General features: G+C 37.6%; 1 protein-coding gene across 1 annotated transcript in view; it reads right to left on the reverse strand.

Moving 5' to 3' along the window:
- Positions 1-1,374: 1,374 nt before the first annotated feature.
- The window catches only part of lrig3 (leucine-rich repeats and immunoglobulin-like domains 3), a 78,877-nt gene continuing 53,794 nt past the window's right edge, over positions 1,375-26,457 (reverse strand). The window contains exons 9-19 of the mRNA XM_059977512.1: positions 14,188-14,268; positions 13,606-13,677; positions 12,761-12,832; positions 12,419-12,582; positions 11,904-12,224; positions 11,229-11,510; positions 8,940-9,389; positions 7,213-7,371; positions 5,938-6,084; positions 2,893-3,153; positions 1,375-2,097 (exon numbers count right to left, since the gene is read on the reverse strand). Coding sequence (XP_059833495.1) covers positions 1,856-2,097; positions 2,893-3,153; positions 5,938-6,084; positions 7,213-7,371; positions 8,940-9,389; positions 11,229-11,510; positions 11,904-12,224; positions 12,419-12,582; positions 12,761-12,832; positions 13,606-13,677; positions 14,188-14,268 — 2,251 coding nt within the window. The 3' untranslated portion in view covers positions 1,375-1,855. The remainder of the gene's footprint in view (positions 2,098-2,892; positions 3,154-5,937; positions 6,085-7,212; positions 7,372-8,939; positions 9,390-11,228; positions 11,511-11,903; positions 12,225-12,418; positions 12,583-12,760; positions 12,833-13,605; positions 13,678-14,187; positions 14,269-26,457) is intronic.

Consider the following 26,457-nt stretch of genomic DNA (forward strand, 5'->3'; position numbering starts at 1 on the left):
ATCTTAACCGATGGTTAATGAGAAACCGCACTCAGTGCAGACTGGTGTCAAGCAAGTTGGTATGACTCTCACTTTCCTCAATCCTTCTTACTGCATTGTGGCACAACACCCTCCAATAAAAGTTTCTTGCTGGGCCGGAACTAGTCTAGCAGACAAACAGGAAACTATTCAATGCTCAACATCTCCACTCCAGAACCAAGGTCACTAACTACATTTGATCCTGATGCAAAGTGCAGATATTGTCTAAGAGATGGAATATTCAGAGGCCATACGTCTTCTCAATTGTTCAAGTCAGAGATACAGAACTGAAGCAGCCAATTCAAGCCATTGGGTCTATGGTAACCATTAATCAACCATTGTACCTAACCCTACCAAATGCTGGTGGGGGAGAAAGGTGGCAGACAATCTCTGAAGAATGACACTATCCAAAAGTAGGCAATAGCAAACTACTATTCTAGAAAAGTTTGTCAGGACCAATCATGGTCACAAAGCCCATGCTAACCCATGTCATACAACAGGCTTTTTCCACTGAGTTTGTGTGAAGTCACAGGTTATCGATGAGAGCTGAAATATTTAGGGGAGCCCAAGGGGAAACTTCTTTACTGAGAGGGTGTTGAGGTCACGGAAGCTGCCAATGGAAGTGGTGAATGTGAGCTGCCTGCAATATTTAAGAGAAGTTTAAGTGCGTGGATGGGAGAGCTATGGAAGTTGATGGGATTAGACAGAACACAGTCTAGTAAAGACTAAGTGGGCTGAAAGGTTTGTTTTTGTGTTGTAGTGCACTTAAGGAAGTTTAAAAATTGGTCTAAAATATAAGGTGTTTTTTGTTTTAAATCATTGTGGAATCTGGTTTTGAATGCAGATTTGTGCAATTCCCTTTATTTTAAAGGGTATTGTAAATATGATAAAATCATGCAATACAAACTACAGAAATGAGGGACCATTAAATAAAAAATCACTAATGGAGAAACAAAACACAGTAAAACCTTGGGAACTTTTCCATATTGCTACTAGGCATCTACACTGCAACTCGGGTCTCCTTGGAATAAAAGGCCAGAAGTAAACAGCATGCAGACCCTTTCTGAACATCACTGACATTAAATCCAGCAACATCTAACCTCCATATCATTTTGTACTTTTAACGTGAATACAAAGGGATCCAAGGTAACCAGAGGCGGGAATGACTAATAGATAATGATTCTCCTTGGACTCCACAGACCCATTATTCGGCAAGTTGCCAGACAACCTTATTTTCTAAAAAATTCAATAAACACGGATCTTTAACGACCCACAGACATTTGTTATACAGCAGCATTGATGGGCTGTTAAGAGCCAGACTCCAAGAAACAAAAGATTATACAATTCAGTCAGAATACAAAAAAGTATTTCTTTAACATCAGTTCAAAGCAAAACTCTATTTTATTGTCAATGTAAATGTGCAAATAAGGCACTAGAATGCTGACCTATAGTCAGACATAGCACCACAACTAACACACTGTACCATCAATGATAAAATTCTAGCATAATGACAAGGTTCATTATCCCCTATAATACAAAGGTAAATACTTGTTATTTACATAATTTACAGCTGAAATTTTAAAATATTCAGTAAAAAAAGTATAAAATAATAAAAATATAGCAAATTCATCATACTCCAGAAGATAGTGCTCTCAAAATAAAAGCATACATTAACAATGCTTCCTCTTGGTCCATTAACCATCAGTTTATAGCATCTTCTATCTTTAAGATACAATTAGAAATCACTTTTCTGGAAAACTGAAGCAACAGTTTTGAGGTAGGTTAAGTCTTTCTTTGGTACAATAAGTTTGAGCAGTATAGTTCATGATGATGGTATCTACGTGTTAACTCTGTAAGGCTGAAAAGTTGGAGTCCTACATTTATCAATATGTTCGTAAGAACTATTGTGTTTCCCTGTGACAGAAACTGAGGGACCTTCTGATATTGTTTCAACCTCAGAATCGCTGTCCAATGAGCCTTGAGGATTATGATGAAGTGTTAAAGACCGAGCAGTAGCTGGTTGAATATAATCAGAATAGGGATCTTGGTGTCGTCTCCATAAGGGTTTTCCAAAAGTCCCTGATAAAAAAAATTTGCAAACATAAAGAACATTGTTCAAAAGCAGCATAAGATGATCCAATTTGCAAAATTTTAATCTGCATAATACAATTTTGCTCAACAAATTCTGGATGTAAACTGTGGTTTCTGCAAAAACAATTCAAATTCCATCTCCTTCAGGTCTAATTAAGCAGTAAAGATCTGTAATTTTTTAAAAATCCCAAACATAAATAGAATCAGGAAGATTCACTGAACCATAAAAGTCAATGTTCTTTGAACATTACCCAAGTTTCCAGTTTAAGTTTATTTATACTAATCTGTCTCTCTCCCCTACAGATAAATACTGCATGTTTCTCATCAGTTACAGAATTGTGACTGATCTAATTAAAAAACAATATATTGCTCTGCATTATTAAAACAGATGATGCAATTTAAGACAAAAGCACAAGCACAAGAATCCAACCACTGTTCTCTAAACAGAATTTGAACATGTTGAAGTTCCACTGAAACCGGATTATTTGAGTAGCCAATCCTCACAAATTGCAATTTGTGATAATTTTAATCAGATTGCCGTGGACATTACATTAGCTTCAATATCTCTAAGGCTACAAAAATAATTTAAACTGGCTATAGCTTAGATATGCATGCAAAAAATTAACTTTAGTGCATAATCAATTGTCTGAATATTGTCTGAATTAAAGCATTCTATACAAGAAAACCAATAGGTAGAAAAGGATATACAATATGCTTGTGTAAATGTGTTAAAGTAACTTGTTTATCTAAATTTCAAAATTATTTCATTTAAGGAATACCTACCACCATACACATTGTGGGTTGCCATTAACTTTTCTGGATTCCCGTTTGAAACTGGTATGTCAACAGCAGTCACGTTTTGTAGTGCTTGAATAGAACTGAACAAGTTTGAATTTGGGAGCCGCGTCACCTTTTTCGCAATGACTTGGTCAAAGAGGTCTTCAGGGGGCACTTGAGAGAACTGAGGGTATCCTTTCTTCTTTGAAAATGTGCTAGAATCATTGTAGGCACCAGCACCAACTACCACCTGGTCAGAATTTCCATCTGGTTTGAAAAAATATTAGTCAGAAACTGATCTCTTGCAATGGTGAATAAAACAATTATCTCCACAATGCCCTCACTTAATCAGATCAGTTTGCCTTTGAAAGACTGAGAGATTATTTCCAGTTGTTAACTCAGATTTGAGAAATAGTAGCAAAAAATTACCAAAAGATGAACTGAAATTTGTGAGGAAACACGGACTGCAGGGTTTTGGACAATGTCAAGTTTTAGGAGATCAATTGAGTAGTCATGTCTAGGAGATAACAATAGGAGATAAGGGCTTCAGAGGTCAGATAGAGTCAAGCTACATCCACTAGACCGGATAATTTTGAAAATGCCGGTTTCGAGTAAAGACGATAGGCGTCCACACTATGCGATTTTGAAAATATCTCTATCCACACTGAAACGGAGATTTCGGCGAATCTCCTCCTCCTGCGCATGCGCAGGACACATCTTCCAAAAACAAGCGACACGTTTCGTGTCGAATCTCGCCGTAAAAGTGTGCGTTTGTGTAGTTAGACTAGAAAAACTTAAAACGATGGACAGCTGTTGGCTCTCGCGCAGGAGAACTTAAAGCCAAAAAAAAACAAATACTGGAGCATACGCCGGCAACCGACGGAGTTCACGGACAGATTGACCTGGCTGACGACGAACATTGAGAAACTGACTAACACTATTGCATTAATAAAGCACCTTGTTAAATGTATAAAACATGTCTGCATCAGTGTTATATTTCCATACAATGTAACATTAGGCTGTTACACATCTACTGTCAGATAAGTACTTGCACAAATAGGTAAATCACCTTCATAGAAGCAAGGACAGAAAATAGGGCAAAGTGAATACAATATACTTATTTATTCAGTAAGTTATGGGTCAAAGTATTTGGTGAGTACATTTCTAACTCTTCTGCCTTCAATCTCTTTGCTGTCTGCTCTGAAATTGTTAGGTCACGTTCAAGTAAACAATGAAATAGCGTACTGCTGTCTGATAGCGTTTTCAGAATTCTCTGGTTACACTGTCCACACTGATCTGCCTGAGCAGCGTTTTCAAAAATAACCCACCCTGGAAAGCATTTCTGAAAAGCTCCGTTTTCGGAGGACGAAAACGCCGTTTTAGTGTGGAGGGAGGGTAAAAACGAAGAGAAAACTCTTCGGTTACAGATTTATCTGCCGTAATGTGGATGTAGCCTCAGACAATTCAAGGAGCATTTCTAGAAATTAGCACATTTGTATTGTCAGAGCACAGAAACATATACTTCTTGTTCACATCTATCCATATTAATCCTATTTACAAGTACTTGGTCCATAGTCTACCGTGACTTGGTCTGTAACTTACCATGAAATCAAGTGATTGTACAAATAAATGTTGCAAATACACGCTTCCACCAACTTTCCAGGGTAGTATGCTCACAATTACAATCCCTCTGAAATCTAAACCCTCTGGTGTAAAGGCACCTTTACCGCAAGGAATTCAATATGCATACAACCTTCACCACTGTTAAGGACATCTTCAAGAGCCAGTGCCTCAAGAAGTGAGCACCAGTGATTGAAGACTCTCACTAGCATCGAGGAAGTGATATAGGAGTTTGAATGATTTAAGAACAGCTTCTTCCATACTGCCAGAGATTTCTGAATGGTCCATGAACACGACATTTTTGTATATTTAACATAATGTTAGGGTTTTGCATTGTACTGTTGCTGCAAAACAAATCCAATGACATACAAATCAGTGAAAACCCGATTCTGATCTAGATAAGCTGCCTCAAACTTTAGCTTCCAAGGAACAGAATTGATACCAAAGTAATGATTTGAGGCAAAGATTAGTTTCTGCTCATGCTTTTGCTGGACAAGTAGATGAATGGTTTGGAGAGAATGGACTGCATGGGTTAAGAATCTGAGGCAAGGTAAAGCTGGGTGTTGACAGATCACTTATTTTGGATGTTGCTGCCACAGGACAGCAACATCACCAGCTCAGTGAGTGTATGAGCAGAGTGCAAGTGTAACATCAGTGAGAAACACCAGCACAATGAGTGCATGATCAGAGTGCAAGTGTAACGTCAGTGAGAAGCACCAGCAGCTCAATGAGTCTAAGGTCAGAGTGCAAGTCTAACCTCATCGAGTTAGACAACGGGCTCAACAGTAACAATGAGTGCAGAAATACTTTAATCTTCGCCACCGGCATACAGTATGTCATTTATAAGTAAGAGACAGTCTGGCTCCTTCTGGTTAAGGGCAGAAATCTGCCTTTAAGAGAGAAATCTGTTTGTAGAGGCATTCAAATAATATTTAATTCTCCTTACAGCTGAAGAAACAGAAGAATTTGTAGGCAGTACAAAAGGGCAAGAAATTTTATGTGTTTTGGTTTGCACAATTTTTTGTCAATTATTTAAATTTAAAACGATTCTTACAATATTGTTTTCAGTAAATTACTCAGTAAAGAATGATTTAATTTCATGATCGCTGCCAAATTTGCCAAAATTCATGCTTGCAGCAGTGAGTTTTGATGTAAAGTGACAAATCTGTAGAAATTCAAAATATGGGAATTTGAAAATAATTTCTAAGCTGAAAACACTTGAAACTATGTGTGGAAAATATGAGCATTACAGCATAGGTTAATTATTACCACCACAATGTGGCAGGAGTATCATGGCTGGTGAGATTACTGTCAATCACAACCTGGAGCCCAGCATATGAGGCAGTGCCCATAATCTTCCCTTTTAGTTCAACTCATAACATCATTGTACCATCTCGGGGGAAAAAGTGTTCAAACATTTAACTAGCTTACCTTGATGGTGAATCCTATCCAGTGTTTCAGTATCATATATAATTCCTCCAACATACATTGAGGCTCTCTGGTCTGTGTTATGAAAAACTAGTGGATCAGATATGCCTTCCATGTCAGTGTCACTTCCGTTGTCAATGTGACAAAGATCTTAAGGAAAACAAAAAAGCAGTTTAAATCAGACTGCCCTATGCAAATATTTCAATTCCTAAAAATGCCATTTCCTTTTCTGCACATCAAGCCTTAAAAATCTGCTGTAGAATATTGCACTCTAATTGGAATATTTATATCATGTCCAAAGTGTCTTTAAAGTAAATGAACCTCAAGCAAGTGTTTATTTCCCATCCTTAATTATTCTACAGAAGACAGTATGCTAACTCACTGTTTATGGTAAAAGTTGTAAGACTAACACTGAAGGAAGAGCAACACATTTCCAAGGCAGTGTAGTGCACACTCGGGGGGTGGGGGGGGGGTGGGGGGACTCTGTGTGGGTGATAACATCCCATGAACTGTAAGTCTTTTTACTTCTTGGTGGCAGAGGTTACAGGTTTGAGTGCTGAAGCAAATAGCTGTAGTAACTTTTGTAGATATTGTAATATCTAGAAAACTCATCTAAGATGAGAACTACAGTTGAGATGGAGAAAGGAACAAATTATTCAAGATGGTGGTGGAAAGGGTGGTTGGAATTGTGCTGCAGGTTGTCGGAGCTGCACTTATCCATCCAAGTGGAGACTGAACAAGCACACTGATGGTAAACAGGAAGTTGTCGTTCACCCATGTTTAACCAGAAGCCACAGACATGACAGCTGAGCTCAAATGTCAAGAACTTCCAGGATTATACTTTCTGATCTGTATATTTGTTTCTTCGTTTAGGAAGGTGCTGCTGACAATGGAGACAATATTGTGATGACACATCTGTCATGATGTTGCACATGTATCTATGCTATGAAGTTGCTTGATTGGACTGTCAGGCAGCCCTCAATTTTGATGCCACCTCCCATTTGCCTGGGAGGAGAACTCAATTCAAATTTGGGCCTAGATCAATGCTAAGTAGTTATTAATTTGTTAGTTTTAGTTATTCTTTGTGGACATGAGGTCACTTTTTACTTCCAATTCATTACTAGCTAAGTCTTTCTAAGCGTTTGCAAACATCAACTCACACAGAACAATGTTGACTAGAGCCAGGTTGGAAACTACCAAAAATCAGAGCACACATGCCATTTGTTTACTTTGCAAGTGAGGAAACTTTCACTGAACAAATTAGTTTTCCAAGCTCACCACCACTTCCTCTGTGTTGAAGTAAATATCCATTCACAGAACCTGTCATAAGCTGGTGGTGACTTCCAGCTTCTAATCGGCCGTATCCTTCCTGATGGTCTGACAGTGTTCCCTGGGATGACAAGTAGCTTGGTATATCTGCAGGTAAGTTTGTCTCATCTGTGAAACCAGAACAATATTAACATCTTAAACATAAATTATGTTTTAAAAAAAGCTTTCAAATAAAATACTTTAAAGTTGCTTAAGTCCCTTTCAGGACTCAGGAGTGATTCAATTATTTATGCCAAATGTTGCCAAATTATTTAACAAATGTAATCAGAAGTCACTTTGTAAACCTAGTTCTAGGCAATATTCTGAATTACCTTACTGAATTTTAATTTCTATAGCCCTTTTGCAGTAACTAACTAAATAGCTTTGAAAAAAACCTTTTTATTTTAAGACGGACATTAGACTTATATAGTAGATTCATGCATGTTTTCCGTTATACCCACACACACATAGATTCAGTGCACAACTGCTTTACATTATGTAGTGCTAAGCTCTGGAGGCCAAGCTCCCATGGGCAAAGTACAAACACTTCTCTTAGTCAAATTCACTGAGGAAAATGTAATTGTCTTCAGGAAGGACTCTAACCTTAAGAACTGCTGATGGTGGTGATGAGTAATGTTAAGTGAGGGTTGAGGGGCGAGGGGTAAAGGTTGCTCTTAATTAACATTATTCAGCATGAATCGTGATTTTAGAGAGAAATGCTAGGCATAACTACAGAGACAATAATTCTTCCTGCAGCTTAACAGTGAACAAGATACACAAGTCACATCCTTCAAATAGAAAGAACATTGGAACACTAATAAAAAATGAAGACTCCAGTAAAGCAATTATATAGAGGAAAACAAATGATAATTGAGTGAATTGAAAAGGGGCCACCACTTAAAATCCAAAATGCTTCTAAACCCTAAAATTTCAACATCAAAATTTCTTAGACACGAGACTCTAGATGCTGCACATCTGAGCAATAAAAGCAAACTGAAGTTCAAGGGGCAAAGGGATGGTCAACATTTTGGGTTGTAACCCCTTCCAAGTTTCCCTTTTATTATAATAAAAAGCATGCTTCAAAGAAACGGTTCTGTTTAATGAGTGAGCACCATGGCACCAATGAGAATCACCAGGTGATGAGTTAATTAGCCTGGGATCATCAAGGGCAGGTGGGGGACAGGACTAACAAAGGGAAACAAAACATTTCTAGGGAAAAATTACCAGTTCCCTTGATGACTCACAATTTACTCCAATGAACAGCTAAACCATACGTGTTAAAAACTGACTGATCCATGATGGCTTTAATTTCAGTAGAAATAATAATAGGAACACAATCAGTCCCTGGATAATTAAGCAAGAGGGGAGAAAATAGATCAGCCAGGATTCCTTTTCCTAAGTGTCAACTGGTAGCCTATAGAATATTCATGTCTGAACATGAAATCAAGGCACAACTGAATTCGACTGTAATACTTCCTGCAGTTGAACAACACGACAATTCTGAAATGTCAGGGCCTAGTACCAAACCACTTTGCCTTTTGCATCTGAGTAACTGTACTGAAGCTGAATGCACAGTCAGGGGAGAAGGGGGCCAAAAGCCAGCAAAAATATGTTTGAAATTGTTTTTATTGCATTCATTTAATTTCTCTCTCTCACACACGTAAAACTGGGGAATGAAAAATGTTTAAAGTTTATACCTGTGTTCGTCACACTGCAGTCCTCACTCTTCCTCCTTGTATGGTAAATAATAACCACCCACACTAAGGAGGTGCCAACCACACAGCAGACCACCGCTATGATGACAATGCCAATGGTGGACCATCCATCCTCTTCGAATGGTGCAGCACTTTGTGTAGAGTCACAGTTTGGTGTAGGAATGACATTCAAGCGAATGTGGCCCCGCTCAGTTCCAAGGGTATTTGACATTTCACATGTGTATTTCCCAGCATCACCTAGATTACTGTCCACAATAATTAGCAGTTGGTTACCAGCAGCAAAAAAATGCCGTTCAGTTACTGATAAAGGACTGTCATCTTTGGTCCAGTTCAATTTTGGAGGAGGACTCCCAGCTGCTATGCATTGTAGAACTGCAGTTTCACCTTTTGCTACTGTTTTGTCAACAAGAGGACGCACAAATGAAGGCGTTTCTGGAATGAAGATGGTTTGAAAATAAAGATAACTATAAATTAAAGTTAATAATAAGAACTAAAAATCAACAATGAAGAATGCACAGTAAAACAAATCACAATTTTAAGGTGACCAAAATATGCCCCAATTTCAAATAGCATAAGATTATAGTTTTTAAAATTTCTGTACAACTGGCAAATGACAATGATATATTATATTATTTAGGAAGTCAGAAGGCATAGGATCCAGGGAAGTTTGGCCAGGTGGATTCAGAATTGGCTTGTCTGCAGAAAGCAGAGGGTTGTGGTGGAAGGAGTACATTCAGATTGGAGGGTTGTGACTAGTGGTGTCCCGCAAGGATTGATTCTGAGACCTCTACTTTTTGTGATTTTTATTTAACGACCTGGAGTGGGGGTAGGAGGGTGGGTTGGCAAATTTGCAGATGACACAAAGGTTGGTGGTGTTGTGGATAGTGTAGAGGATTGTCAGAGATTGCAGAGAGACTTTGATAGGGTGCAGAAGTGGGCTGAGAAGAGGCAGATGGAGTTCAACCCAGAGAAGTATTGAATATTGTGTACAGTTCTGGTCACCGAATTATAGGAAAGATGTCAACAAAATAGAGAGAGTACAGAGAAGATTTACTAGAATGTTACCTGGGTTTCTGTATCCAAGTTACAGAGAAAGGTTGAACGAGTTAGGCCTTTATTCTTTGGAGGGGGTACTTGATAGAGGTATTTAATATTATGAGGGGGGTAGCTAGAGTTGACATGGATAGGCTTTTTCCATTGAGAGTAGGGGAGATTCAAACAAGAGGACATGAGTTGAGAGTTAGGGGGCAAAAGTTTAGGAGTAACTCGAGGGGGAATTTCTTTACTCAGAGAGTGGTAGCTGTGTGGAACGAGCTTCCAGTAGAAGTGGTAGAGGCAGGCTCGAGATTGTCATTTAAAGTAAAATTGGATAGGTATATGGACAGGAAAGGAATGGAGGGTTATGGGCTTGAGTGCAAATCGGTGGGACTAGGTGAGAGTAAGCGTTTGGCACGGACTAGAAGGGCCCAGATGGCCTGTTTCTGTGCTGAAATTGTTATATGGTTATAATTTTAAATGGTACACTTTGGAAGGACAAACTCCAAGGCACAGTACAAAGTAAATATCAGGATACTTGGTAGTATAGAGGAGCAGAGGGATCTGGGGGTACATGTCCAGAGATCCCTGAAAGTTGCCTCACAGGTAGACAGGGTAGTTAAGAAAGCTTATGGGGTGTTAGCTTTCATAAGTCGAGGGATAGAGTTTAAGAGTCACGAGGTAATGATGCAGCTCTATAAAACTCTGGTTAGGCCACACCTGGAGTACTGTGTCCAGTTCTGGTCGCCTCAGTATAGGAAGGATGTGGGTACAGAGGAGATTTACCGAGATGCTGCCTGGTTTAGCGAGTATGCATTATGATCAGAGGTTAGGAGATTAAGGCTTTACTCTTTGAAGAGAAGGAGAATGAGAGGAGCCATGACAGAGTTATACAAGATATTAAGAGGAATAGATAGAGCGGATAGCCAACACCTCTTTCCCAGGGCACCACTGCTCAAATACAAGAGAACAAGAAGAAAAACTAAGGGGTGGGAAGTTTAAGGGGGATTTTAGAGGAAAGTTTTTCACTCAGAGTGGTTGGTGCATAGAATGCACTGCCTGAGTCAGTGGTGGAGGCAGATGCACTAGTGAAATTTAAGAGACTACTACACAGATGTATGGAGGAATTTAAGGTGGGGGTTTATATGGGATGCAGTGTTTAAGTGTCAGCACAACATTGTGGGCCAAAGGGCCTGTACTGTGGTGTACTATTCTATGTTCTATATTTGAACTCACCTAATACAGTTAGTGTTGCATTGGCTGAAATAGCTCCAGCGCTATTTTGAGCAGTACAGCTATAAATACCAATGTCCTCTATTTTCACATCTACAATAAAAAATACATCATCTTCTGGCATAACATGCATTCTTCGCTCTCGCGCAGCAGGGAAGTCAGTACCACCGTCTTTTTGCCAAGCTATCTGTGGTGCAGGATGCCCAACAGCAGCACACTCTAAACGGGCCATAGCTCCTGCTCGAATGGTGAGGTCTGTTGGTGACTTTGTAAATGACGGTAACACTATGAAGCATGACAGAAACAAGAAATTAATGAATGGTTCATCAATGCATCTATTGTACATCTTAATTCTACACATAACAATGGCTTTTACTTCTGAACTAAGAATAGGTTAGAAAGTGATGGAAATGCAGATTTATAAGGCAGACATTTAGAAAGTCAGGTTGTGGCAATCTTGGTGTAGTAAAGAAATTTCTTTATCAACAGTCTTTATCACATCCTCATGTCTATTCCATCCAAACCATTTAAATATATAGACACCCATTAGATAACTCAATTTTTTTTTCAACAGGCCTTAATTATTCACTGAAACACACATCCTTTCCAGAGTCATTGCCAACTAAAAGAAACATGCCAAACCAGGACACTAAAATTGATGTGCAGCTCAATACATACTATTCACAATCAGCTTGGCTTTGTTGGAGTAAGATGAACCAAAGTGGTTGGAAATCACACATTGGTATTTTCCTTCACTGCTGAAATTTACATTTCGAAGATGCAAGATGGTAGTATATTCCATTACTTCACCACCTTGAGATCGAAGGTGTGCATAGTTCTCAATCTCTGCATCATGAAGCAGCTCATTATCTTTCTTCCAGGCAAATGTCATTGGAGAGTCACTGCTGCTGGCTGCAGAGCAGATGAAGCTCACATTTGAATCCTTTACAGCTGCTTGGTTTTCAGGTTGCTCAATGATCTCAGGTTTGGGGAAGTCATCTGTGAAGAGTTATTAAGTTTAGCAAAAATGAAAAAAATGGAGTAAAGAAACAACAATATATCAACAGGCTTTTTTTCGATGCTTGGATTAACTAAACAGCTTAGAATTATTAAGACTGGCCACACATTTATCATCTCTGCTTACATGATTTAGATTTAACAGCACCATTTTTTTAAAAAAATTCCTAACTCACCACATACAAAGTCTTCTGGTTTAGTAGCAAATATACTTTTTCCTTTCAGCCACTGGGGATGAGCACAAGTTGCATTAATAAAAGATTGAAATCCATGGTCTATTGCCCACTGGTGCAGCCATTTCAGCTGACAATCACAAAGGAGGCTTGAAGTATTCAAGTATCTAAGAAATAAGTGCTCAAAATTATTCAGTTTGAATGAAGTAAAAAGTCTCAGAAAATCATAGTCGGCATCTGAACTGCACAAGCAGGATTTCAGATGTTACGTAAAGCTGCAAGGGGAATCTAAAATAGAGCTACAGCCACTTCACATTACATAAAATCTTCAATTATCTCACTCACAGTTCATGAAGCTTCCTCATCTGAGAAAACGTGTTGCTCTGGACAGACATGATTGCATTATTGCTCAGATCCCTGAAAAAAACAGAAACTGGTACCTTAATTAAAAATTGCATTTTCCCTGTCTCTATGAACTTTAAGTATATCCACAAATTTTGTTTCAATTGCTACAAATTAGCCCAATTTAAAACAGTTCATAAATATTAATTTAGTTAAAAGTGCCTTGCTCTTGTGACCAGTGTTCTTTGATTGCCAAAAGGCAATATCAACATACTTTGTGTGATAACCAAAATAGTAAAGCAAATAACAGATACTTCGCCGAGGTTACATTCTCCCCCTTTTAAACGTCATTCAATGCAAAAATCATAACTTATTAATCAATTCATCAGTAAGCACATTCGTAGCTGATCTTTCGCCTCAAATCTACCTGCCACCCAACCATGTCTCCTGACCACTAAGTGGCCAAGAATCTATTGATTTCAGTCCTATGTATGTATATTCCCTGCAAGGAAGAGGAATCTGCAGATCTTCATTCTTCCTAGTAAACAACTAGCTCCTCACCTTATCCCTAAAGACCAACCCATGGACTGAACCTATGCCCTCTGGTGTTAAGACATTCCACAAAGCAGCATTGTATCAACAGTCCACCTTCAAGATTCATTCTTCTAAACATCCAACTAAAGGTCAAACTTCTGTCGGTCAATAGCCCTCCTCCCTCCCACCACATACTCCAGGGATTAATCTTGTAAATCTACACAATAGGGACAAGAACTTAGTAGCCAAATATAGCCTCAGTCAATTGACTTTAGTGCTCAACACCATCTGTGCTAGAATTCCAGAATACTTACAGATGTTCAAGTGCATCCAGACCAGAAAATGCTTTCCGTGTGATTGACCTAATTCTGTTTCCTTGTAGACCCCTGGGGAGTAAGCATTTCATTTAATAAAGAAACCAAACTGTGTATATTTGAACATAATGAGGAAAAAGTAGTAGTATCATTTTTTTCACCAATAAAATCTCCCCCCTCCCCTAGTTATGATTAGTAAGTTATGGGCATGCAATGTCAACAACAGAAGTGTGGCAAAACCTGCAGGCTGCCACCAGCACGATCCTTGCCATTTTGATTTTGATGCCAATGATGTATTTCACTGTATGTTTCGATGTGCTTGTGACAAAAAGCTCATCTTTTCTTTTTGACAAGGAATCATAAACCTTTGGCAAAATAATCACTCGAGCATCATTGTAACAGTTAAATATGGAAAATTTTGACACCATCTGCAGTACCATGCAAATCTGTAATTTGAAATCCAACTTTTTCACTCAAATAATATAATTTATTATATAAATTAAGCTCACATACACACAACACTGAATTGTGTAGAATATCTGCACAATATTTTCACTGGAGAAAAAACTAAAACTCACTTACAATTTCCTTAGTTTGCTCAATTCAGAGAAAGCCCCATTCATATCTTCAATAGTCCATGAGATTTCATTATTTTTCAGGTCCCTGTTACATGTTTTCAGAGGAAGTAGGACAATGGACAAGGATAGGAGGTAAGAATGAAGAGAGAATTAAGTTTTCTTTTACAAAAATCTGATTTTAATTTATCTACTTCACAAGATGCAGCAAAAATATGGAGAGAACTCATCTGTTTCAGCATTTTGGTCATTTTTATCATGTTACTAAATTTATGTCACATGCAACAACATTCTGAAAACACCAAATTTACCTTCATTATTAGTGTTGCACAAAACACGAAAAAGATCGATAATTTTTTTTGTTCTTCAAACAAAACTGCTTATGATGGCTTCTATTGTCTGAGGGACATTTTGAAAGTCCAATCCACAGTTGGCAATTCAACTTCAGAATTAACTGTTATTCAGAAAACAGCTCGATGCCATAGCTACTTATTACTTCTTCTTGAAAAAGTCCATGAAGAATTGTGACAAACTGAATTTCTACCAATGCAGTCTCAACTATATTACTTTGCTTGCCTACTCAGTTGAAAGGTCCAATTCTACAATACTAAATCCAGTGGCTGCATCACTGTCTGGTATGGAGGGGCACAGGCATGAAAGGCCACTGTAAAACTAGTCAGCTCCATCTTGGGTACTAGCCTCCAAAGTACCCAGGACATCTTTAGGAAGTGGTGTCTCAGAAAGACAGCATCCAGCACATGCCCTTTTCTCATTGTTACCATCAGGTAAGAGCCTGAAGGCACACACTCAGTGATTCAGGAACAGCTTCTTCCCCTCTGCCTTCTGATTCCTAAGTGGACATTGAAGTACCTCACTTTTTTAAAGTATACAGTATTTCTGTTTTTGCACATTTTTTATTCAATGTATGTAATTGATTTACTTGTTATTATTTTTCTCTCTTCTAGATCATGTATTGCATTGAACTGCAGCTGCTAAGTTAACAAATCTCATGTCAATGCCAGTGATAATAAACCAGATTCCGATTATATAACTGCCCCTTAATGAGGCTAAGAGCATTTACAGTGCCTTGGAAAAGTATTTCAGCCCCCATAACTACAGTACTGTGCACACCTATATCCCTAGGGTGCCTCAGGCTTTTACACCGCACTGTAGTAACTCTGTGTTGCACCAATAAGAAACAAATTGCAAGACATGTCAGTGTTGATAAGCTAGATTCTGTTATAGGTCTATTGAGGACTGAGAATGGAAAGTGGGCAGGGAGTGGCTAATCATGTTTGGAAAAAGGGGAAGGGGGAGGGGTGGGACTAGGAAGCACCAGAGAACAAACTGTAATGATCAATAATCCAATTGTTTGGAACCAAATGACCATGCCTGGTATCTCACGGGTGGGTGTGTCTGCCCTGACACTCCTACTCTGCCACCTGTTCCACACTCCTCCTGTAGTGATCCACACTCACCATTCCCAACATTCTTTGTTTTTGGCAGATTTACAAACTTACTCTGCACTCTACATTGACAAGTAGAATACTGTGCAGAAGTCTCAGGCACCCTAGTTACAAAGGGTCCAGGTGTGAGTGCTGGGGACTTCGCGGTGCTTGGATAATTTAAACACTGGGTCAACTAGATTGGAAAGGCAGGTTGTCAAGTCAGTTCTGCTCCGCGATGTATTACTCTGCTCTCCTTGGTGCTGAGGTTTCGAGACCACGCTGAATGCCATACATGACATGTCTGCGAGCTTTGCAGCAATTTGCCCCGCTACATGAACTGAGACCGTGACCACTTCAGCTGCTCTACGGACACCATTTGGTTTGGAATGCTGTTGCTTGCTTTCATTATTTGTATGATTTGCTTTCCTTCCTCTTTCTCAGGGCATTAGGTGTTCACGCCCTTTGGAAGTTTTCATGTTTTATTGTTTTACAATATTGAATCATACTGGATTTAACTTGGCTTTTTGATACTGATCAACAGAAAAAGACACTTTTGTGTCACAGTGAAAAGAAAGTGATCTAAATTACAAATACAAAACACAAAATAATTGACTGCATAAGTATTCACCACCTTTTAACATGATACACAAAATCACTGGTGTAGCCAATTGGTTTTAGAAGTCACATAATTAGTTAAATTGAGATCAGCACATGCAGTCAAGATGTTTCTATTGATTATAGTAAAAATACATCTGTATCTGGTTGGTCCAACTACTGGTGAGTCAGTATCCCGGCAAAAACTACACCATGAAGGCAAAAGAACTCTCCAAGCAACTCCATGAAAAGGTTATTGAAAAACACAAGCCAGGAGATGGATACAAGAAAAATTCCAAATCACTGAATATCCTTTGGAGTACAGTTACGTCAATCCTCAAGAAATGGAAAGAATATGACACAGTTATAAATCTGCCTACAGCAGGCTGAGCTCAGAAACCTGAGTGACTGAAGGGGATTAGTAAGGGAGATCACCAAGACACCTATGGCAACTCTGGGGGAGTTACAAGCTTCAGTGGCTGAAATGGGAGAGACTGCACATTCAACTGTTGCTCAAGTGCTTCACCAGTCACGGGTTGATGGGAGAATGGCAAAGAGAAAGACGCTGTTGAGGAAAAAGAAAACTCACATGAAATCTCTGAAGGTATATGAGAGACTCTAAACTCAGCTGGAAGAAGGCTCTATGATCTGATGAAACCAAAACTGATCTGTTCAGCCATCAGACTAAACGCTATGTTTGGCAAAAGCCAACACTGCACATAATCAAAAACACACCATCTCTCCTGTGAAGCATGATGGTGGCTGCTTTACTGCAGCAGGCCCTGGAAGGCTTATGAAAGTAGAGGGTAAAATGAATGCAGCAAAATACTGAGAAATCCTGGAGGAAAACTGATGCAGTCTGCAAAAGAACCATGACTTGGGAGATTTGTTTTACACCAAGACAATGACTTATGGCTTAAAAATAACAAAGTTAATGCCCTGGAGTGGCCAAGTCAGAGACCAGACCTCAATATAATTGAGAATTTGTAGCTGTACTTAAAGGGCTGTTCACTCACGATCCCTATGCAATCTACCAGAGGTTGAGCAGTTATATAAAGACTGGGGGAAGAGTCAGCTGGAGATGCTCATGGAGTGAGTACTGTTTTGGATTCGCTCCATATCCTTTACTTTTTTTAACCTTTGATCACCCTTATTCAGCTTATTTTTACCTATACCAAAAGTTTCTTTGTTAATTTTTTTTGGATTTACTGCCAAGAGTTTGTTGTGAACTTTTGAAGATATGCAAACAGAAATGTCTCTCAGGTCTAAGGGACGGGATCCCGGACGCAATCCGAACGGTAACGGAAAAAAGCAGGCTCCGCCACAACAAACTCAATTAACTTTTGAATTGTTTATGGAGGTTTTGGATAAAAAAATTTGCTGAACTACAACAATTTTTTAAAGAAGATATAAAGGCTTTTCAAGAGTACATGGTTAAGACGGATTTAGTAATTAAGCAGCAACAAGCTCTTATTGTGTCTTTGCAAGAAGATGCTCGGAAGCGAGATTTGACTATTGAAAAACTGCAACAGAATTTAATTTCGACCATTAAGCTGATGGAAGCCCTTAAAGCCAAGAGTGACGATTTTGAGAATCGGTCCAGAAGACAGAACTTACGTATACTTGGTCTTCCAGACGGCATAGAAAAAGATGACCCTTCGAAATATTTTGCTCAACTTTCAAAAGAAGCATTTCCGACGATTTTCCCGAATAACCCCCCTTTATTGGATCGGGCACATAGAATTCGGCGTCGATCACCGAGTGTTACAGACAAACCTTCGGTGGTAATTGTCCGGTTTCATTATGTACATGACAAAGAACAACTTATAAGAGCAGCTCGTCGGGCAGGAATGATTAAATTCAAAGAATTTTGCTTCCGCCTGGTCGAAGACTTTAGTCCTGACCTTTTAAAAAGGCTTCTTTTTAAACCGTTGATGGCTGAATGTTATGAGAAAAATCTGAAACCTGCGCTTCTATACCCTGCGAAGCTTCGAATATCTCCGTCGAATGCTCCACGACAGGTTTTCATTTCAACTTCAGAAGCGAGAAAATATCTGGAGGAGAACTTCCCTACTGCTACAGATACCAGTCTCTAATAAATGAACGATTCTGATCGTGTAAGATGGTTCTTGATCTCTTAAACCAGAATTAAAATCTGGTTATTGGTGTAGGTTCATCCTATACTTTATACTTAAGTTAAAGTGTGTTTTCGTCATATTAATTGTTTTGCCTTATACACTTTAATCATTTAACTACATACTTGTCCATTAACTTTGTTCCTTCGAAGGTATATTTTTAATTCTTTGAAGGTGAATTTTTCTTTGATTAAGATGGTGGTTTTTTGAAAAAGATTTTTGGTTTTGCTTAAGATGGCATTATGTTTTTATTTTTTTCATCTTTTTCCTACAATGCATCGCTTATCATAGCTTAAATATTTTTTGTTTTGTCTGGGCTAGAGCCCGATTTATAATTTTTTTTAGTGATTATATTTTTATTCTTTTTACAACTAACTATACTTAGAAATATGGTTTTTATTATAGCGATTTTAATTTTTAAAGTTGGGGTGATTCTTTTATATATATCCTTTATATATGGAGTGTTCTTCAGCTGACATGGGGGTAGGATTAGTCTTACTTTTTCCCTTTTTAAGTCATATTTTGGCTTTTTCTCTTTTTCTTGGGGGGTGGGGGGGGTCTGTTTTCTAATTCTATTTTTTTTGTACTAGTTTGTGTCAGTTTTTTTATTTGGGCTGTTTTTGAACTTCAAATATGTCTGTGTTGCCGTCACTTCCGGGTCTTCTCATTACTTTTGTTCCTCTTCTGGGTGCATGAGTTTATAAGTTGGTTAACCCTTTCTAAACCAAAGGGTTGATTTTAGAATTATGGCTCAGACCATTAATTTTGTGTCTTGGAATACTAATGGTTTAAATCATCCAATTAAACGAAAGAAGATTTTCAAAGTATTCCAAAGACTTAATGCTCTTATCATTTTTGTACAAGAAACTCATGTGAGGAAGGAGGACAAATTTCGTTTTTTTAGATTTTGGCGGGGTCAACAGTATCACGCAAATTCGAATGCTAAAGTAAAAGGAGTTTCAATTTTTATTGACTCCTCTATTTCATTTGTTCAACATGATATTTTTTCGGATCCGAATGGCAGATTTTTGTTAATTACGGGTTTATTTTGTAATAAAAAGGTTGCTTTGGTTAATGTTTATGCTCCAAATGTGGATTGTCCTGACTTTAAGTCTTTATTTACCTCTTTACCCAATCTAAATGAATATAAGTTAATAATGGGTGGTGACTTTAATTGTTGCTTAAATCCTCTGATGGATAAATCTTTATCTATTCAGACTTTACCTAATAAGTCGGCCACTTGTATTAACTCTTTTTTGACTGACAATGGAGTTTTTGATATTTGGAGATTCCGGCATCCTAATGACAAAGAGTTTTCTTTTTTTCTCACATGTTTATCACTCTTATTCGAGAATTGATTATTTTTTTGTAGACTCTTGTTTTATTCCATTGGTAATCGGTTGTAACTATGATATTATAGCTATCTCTGATCATGCTCCATTATTACTTTCTATGATACAGCTTCTAATGCTAGACAATGGCGATTTGACTCTACCTTGTTGCAAGACTCTGACTTTATAAAATTTATGGAGGAGCAGATCAACTTCTTTTCAACTAATTCTACAGATGATATTTCCTGCGGAACACTTTGGGACACTTTTAAAGCGTATATACATGGACAGATTATTTCTTACTCTGTTGGTTTGAGGAAACGTACTAAGATGGAAACTCTTTTATTGGTTGATAAAATTAAAGAGATTGATAAGAAATATTTGATTGCTCCTAGTAAGGAGCTTTACAAACAAAGGGTTGAACTTCAAATGGAACATAGTTTATTACTTACATCCTCGATTGAAAATCAATTAATGAAAACTAAATCTGATTTTTATATACATAGTGATAAATCTGGTAAACTGTTAGCTAGTCAATTGAAGAATGCTTTGGTTAAACGTCAAATCACTAAGATTGGTCAGCAGAATGGGAATCTGACAGTTAATCATGATGAGATAAATAAGGCATTTCAAGACTTCTATACCTCCCTGTATCAATCTGAATTTCCTCAAGATCATAATATCATGTCTGATTTTCTTGGGAAATTAAATTTTCCAAGATTATCATCTGATGATCTTTTGATATTGGATACTCCTATTACGGATGTAGAAATTAAGGGGGCTATTTCCTCAATGAATTCTGGGAAAGCACCGGGTCCAGATGGTTATACAGTTGAATTTTTTTAATTTTTTTCCGCTACTCTTTCTCCTTGGTTAGGTAAGGTTTTTGAGGAAGCCATTAGATTGGGGAATTTGCCACAATCTTTTTATAGAGCTTCCATTTCTCTAATATTGAAGAAAGATAAAGACCCTACTAACTGTGCTTCTTATAGACCTATATCTTTATTGAATGTAGACTCCAAGATTTTTTCCAAGTTACTGGCATCTAGATTGGAGAAGGTATTACCCAAAATTATTTCAGATGATCAAACTGGTTTTATTAAAAATCGTTATTCTTTTTTTAACATTAGGAGATTGTTGAATATTGTTTATACTCCCTCACATGACACTTCAGAATGCGTGATTTCATTAGATGCGGAGAAAGCATTTGATAGAGTTGAATGGCCTTACTTATTTAATGTGTTGGAGAAGCTTAATTTTAGTCCGATATTTATATCATGGATTAAATTGATTTATCATACTCCAGTAGCCTCAGTGTCTACCAATAATCAAAGATCTCCCTTTTTTCGCCTATTTCGGGGCACTAGACAAGGATGTCCTCTTAGTCCATTACTATTTAACATTGCCTTAGAACCTTTGGCAATTGCCATCAGACAATCACAGGATCTTTTGGGTATTAATCGTGGGACAAATATTCATAAGTTATCTTTGTATGCAGATGATTTATTACTATTCATTTCTAACCCGGAGAAATCCATTCCAGCAGTTTTATCATTATTGGCTCAATTTAGTGAGTTTTCTGGGTATAAGTTAAATCTTAATAAAAGTTAATTGTTTCCTTTGAATAAACGGGTCCCAATTTATGGAAATTTACCTTTTAAATTAGTTAATGACTCTTACTTATTTAGGGATCAAAATCACAAAAACCATAAAGATTTACTTAGATTTAATTTTTACCCTTAATTGATCAGATTAAAGGTTTGTTTACTAAGTGGTCACCTTTATCTTTATCCCTAATAGGTAGGATTAATGCTATTAAGATGGTTATTTTACCTAAGTTTTTATATATTTTTCAAGCGATACCAATTTTTATCCCGAAATCTTTTTTTACTAATGTCGGCTCTAAAATTTCTTCATATATATGGCAGAATAAAAATCTCAGGTTAGGTAAAACATATTTACAGAAGACAAAAAAGGAAGGCGGGTTAGCATTACCTAATTTCAGATTTTACTATTGGGCAGTTAATATTAGATATTTGTTATGTTGGTTGAAAGATGGGGATGGATCTTTTGGCCCTTGTTGGGTGAGTTTAGAAACTAAATCGGTATCAGCTTATGCTCTGGGTTCTATTTTAGGGACTTCTCTCCCCTTTGTTCTTTCTAAATTGCCGAAATGAATTGACAACCCGATAGTTAAACATACTTTGCGTATATGGTTTCAATTTTGGAGATTTTTTTGGGTTGACTCAATTTGTTTTAAATAGTCCTATTGTATCTAATTGTTTTTTTCACCCTTCCATTATAGATCAAGCTTATTCGGCTTGGAAAACTAAGGGATTACTAAGATTTTCTGATTTATTTTTAGACAATTGTTTCATGTCTTTTGAGCAATTATCCAACAAATATAACTTGCCTAGATTTCATTTTTTTAGATATTTACAGATTAGACATTTTTTAAGTTCTGTACTCTCTACGTTTCCAAATTTTGTGCCTTCAGATACTTTGGAGAGTCTATTTGAATTAGACCCTTTTCAAAAAGGGCTTATTTCAAAACTTTATAATATAATTATGAAGATACATTCAGAGCCTCTTTATAAGACTAAAAAGGATTGGGAAGGAGAGCTTAGTCTTAGTATTTCTAGTGAGAATTGGGATAGAATTCTTCAATTAGTTAATACATCATCGTTATGTGCCAAACATTCATTAATACAATTTAAGGTCGTACATAGGGCCCATATGTCCAAGGATAAATTAGCTAATTTTTACTCTCATATTAGCCCTATTTGTGATAGATGTCGTTCTGAAATTGCGTCTTTAACTCACATGTTTTGGTCTTGTTCATTTTTGGAGAAATATTGGAAAGATATTTTTGATATTATTTCTGCAGTTTTGAATATCAATTTACAACCTCATCCTATTACCACAATTCTTGGTTTACCAATGTTAGACTCACTGCATTTATCTTCTTCTGCCCGTTGAATGATTGCATTTCTAACTCTGATGGCTAGAAGATCTATATTGTTGAATTGGAAAGAAATTAATCCTCCCACTGTATTTAATTGGTTCTCTCAAACTATGTTATGTTTAAATTTAGAAAAAATTAGAAGTGGTACTTTTGAGACTTCTATTAAATTTGAAAAGTTATGGAGACCATTTATTCAACATTTTCATATGATGTAATATGACCCTGTGCCAAGTTCATTTGATTTCCCAGCTTTTAGCTTATGTATTTTGAGAGGACCGGAAGTGACGGCATTGATAAATACTTATTTTTGTGAGATATTATAAACAGCCCCCTTTTTTTTTCTCTTTTTTTTGCTTCTTTTTTCTTCTATATTAGTTATTAGATTAGCTAGTTTTGCATTATATATATTTTTTCTTTCTTTTTTCTGTTTTCTTTATATCATATATTATGAAATATTTAGACTATGTTCATAGATATATTTTATGGCTTATGTCTTGGTAAACTGATTTATATTGTAACTATTATGTATGTTTTTTTTCATATGTAATGGAATTTATGTTGGTAATTTCTTTATCAATATATCATTTGTATTCCGTCCATATTACTAATATTAATAAAAAGATTTAGAAAGAAAAGAAAGACTGGGGAAAGATTACAGTGTTCAGATGTGCAAAACTGATAGACATCTGTTCAGACAGACTCAAGGTTATAATTGCTGGTGTAAAGGGGGTTTCTTCTTTTTCTTTGCTACTGTGTATGTAATCAAAATGGCGTCTTTGTTTTGTTAAAAGTAGGAATGCTTCTTTGTTATGATAAGTGCTGGAAGTTTGTTTGGGTTAAAATTACTGATATCGTGAATTGTATTTGTTTGTTAACCAATTGGGATTAATGTTATTCTTTCTTGTGGGTCTGTAAATGGATTGTTGGTGGGCATTTTGGGGAGTCGGCGCAAGGGGGTGAGAGAGAGAGGACGCAATGCTGGAAGCTGGGCGACGGAACAGACCCCGAGCGGGGGTCCAAGGCCCAAGGGTTTCGGTGAGGAGAGGAGACGAAGACAGATTCGTGTGGAGCGTCTGGTCGACCACTATGGTTGATCCCAGGCGGCGGGTCGAGGAGTTCGGAGGGGATCGACTGGTGGCCAGAAGACTTCAGTAATTGAGCTCCAACGGTTGTGCACGAAGTAGTTTGGACTTTGATAAGTTTGGCGGCTTTAATTTTTTTCCTTCATATATACTGTATCGTTATTAATCACTTAGTTATAGTAACCTTTATAAATTGTACTCATTTAATCACATATGGTGTACTGTCTGTTTTGGGCAAGGCGGGGACATCACACAGCATCCACACCAGCTGATTACCCAGTTTAGCAGGGCCGAAGGCTGCTCCCCCTAGACGAGAACGAGCCGAGCGAGCCTGAGGCGACCCAGGGGGTTACACTGGTGAATACTAATGCTATCAAATATTTTGTGTTTTATATTTGTAATTAATTTAAATCACTGTAGAGATCTGCTTTCACTTTGACACGAGTTTTTTTCTGTTGATCAGTGTCAAAAAAAAAGCCAAATTAAAACCTTTGTGCATCATGTAAAATAAAAAAAAATCCGGAACTTGTCAACAATTTACTAAAAACTAAAAAAAGAAAATGGAGGCTGAAAATGTATTCATCCCCTTTATACTTACTACACTTAACTTTTCTCAGAAGCAAAACATTTCCATACCAATTCACTCAATTTATTCATGTAGAAAATTGAAGGATCACCAGCTTTCAATGAATTCATAATACCCCCTCTCTCTAATTTCCAACAGTTTGGTAGATTTTCAATACACCAAAATGAAGACAAAAGAACATTCATGACAAGTTATGATGTTATCATGAAATGATAACAGAGAAGCACAAGTCTGGGGAAGGGTGCCATACCATCTCAAAGTCACTAAAACTCCCTCAGAGCTCAGTATCTGTGAAAAAGTGAAATTTTGTGAAATTTGTGAAAAAGTAGAAGTGTCAGGCTATTCCTCTAAACTTAGACGCCAAAGAATGGCACTTGTTAGAGAAGCTACATGATGCCAGCAGTCACTGCGTGAGCTGCAGAACTCAGTGGCTGCAACGGGCTCCACAATCTCCAAGGCCTTGCACAAATAGGGTATTTATGGAAGAGTGGTAAGATAGAAGCTCTGGCTAAAAAAAGAAAAAGGCATACCTTTGCCCTTAAAGACTTTACAGTATCTTCTAAGTGACACTTTGCAAAGATGTGGTAAAAGGTCTTGTGGTCAGATGAGACCGAAGTGGAACTTTTAACCTCAATGCTAAATGATACATGCAACATAAATGTAATACTGTGCATCAGCCAGGTAACACCATTCCTACTGTAGAATATGATGGAGGTAGCATTATACTGAAAGAGCTGGCTGAAGAGATTGGGGAGACATTAGCAGTGATCTTTCAAGCATCACTAGATTCTGGAATGGTTCTGGAACACTGGTAAAATGCTTATGTCACTCCATTTTTCAAGGGAGAGGCTGAAGAAAGGAAACTATAGGCCAGTTAGTTTGACTTCAAAGGTTGGGGAGATGTTGGAATCAATTGTTAAGGATGTAGTTTCGGGGTACTTGGAGGCACATGATAATATAGGGCATTATCAGCATGGCTTTCTCAAGGGAAAATCTTGCCCTACAAATCTTTTGGAATTTTTGAAGAAATAACAATCAGGATAGGCAAAGGAGAATTGGTTGATGTTATGTACTTGGATTTTCAGAAAGCCTTTGACTAGGTGCTTAACAAGCTTGCTATTACAGGAAAGGTTCTAGCATGGAAAAAGCAGTGGCGGACTGTCAGGAGGCAAAGAGCTGGAATAAAGGAAGCCTTTTCTGACTGGCTGCCAGGGACTAGTGGTGTTCCACTGGGGTCTGTTTTGGGACCGAGTCTTTTTACATTATATATCAATGATTTGGATGATGGAATTGATGGCCTTGTTGCAAAGTTTGCAGACGATATGAAGATAGGTGGAGGGACAGGTAGTTTTAAGTAGAGAACAATACAGAAGGTCATATGAGCATGGGCAATGAAAAAGCAGATGGAATACAGTGTCGTAAGTGTATGGTCATGCACTTTGGTAGAAGAAGTTAAAGGGTTTGACTATTTTCTAAACGGAAAGAAAAAAAAACTGAGCTGTAAAGAAACTTGGGAGTCCTTGGGCAGGATTTCCTATAGGTTAATTTGTAGGTTGAATCTGGGGTGAAGAAGCCAAATGCAATGTTACCATTATTTCAAGAGGACTAGAAGATAAAAGCAAGGATGTAATGCTGAGACTTTATAAAACTTTTTTGATGCCTGTCTTGGAATATTGTGAGCAGTTTTGGGCCCTTTACCTTAAAAAGGAGAGGGTTCAAAGGTGGTTCACAAATTCACTGATTTCAGGATTGAATGGCTTATTCTATGAAGAGCATTTGATAGCTCTGGGCCTGCATTCACTAGAATTCAAATGAATGAAGGGTGACCACACTGAAACCTATCAAATAGTGAAAGGCCTTGACAGAATGGATGTGGAGAGAATGTACAGTGGGAGAGTCTAAGAGCACAGCCTCAGAATAGAAAGGGTGTCCTTTTAGAATAGAGATGAAGTGGAATCTTTTGCCAGAGAGTGGTGAATCTGTGGAATTCTTTGCCACAGGCAGCTGTGGCGGCCATGTCTTTATGTATGTTTAAGGCAGAGGTTGATAGGTTCTTGAGTGGTTAAGGCATGAAGGGATACAGGAAGGAGGAAAGAGATTAGGGTTGTGAAGAAAATTAAACCAGCCACGATAAAA

This window comes from Hypanus sabinus, chromosome 8, assembly GCF_030144855.1.
Source record: "Hypanus sabinus isolate sHypSab1 chromosome 8, sHypSab1.hap1, whole genome shotgun sequence".
NCBI lineage: Eukaryota > Metazoa > Chordata > Chondrichthyes > Myliobatiformes > Dasyatidae > Hypanus > Hypanus sabinus.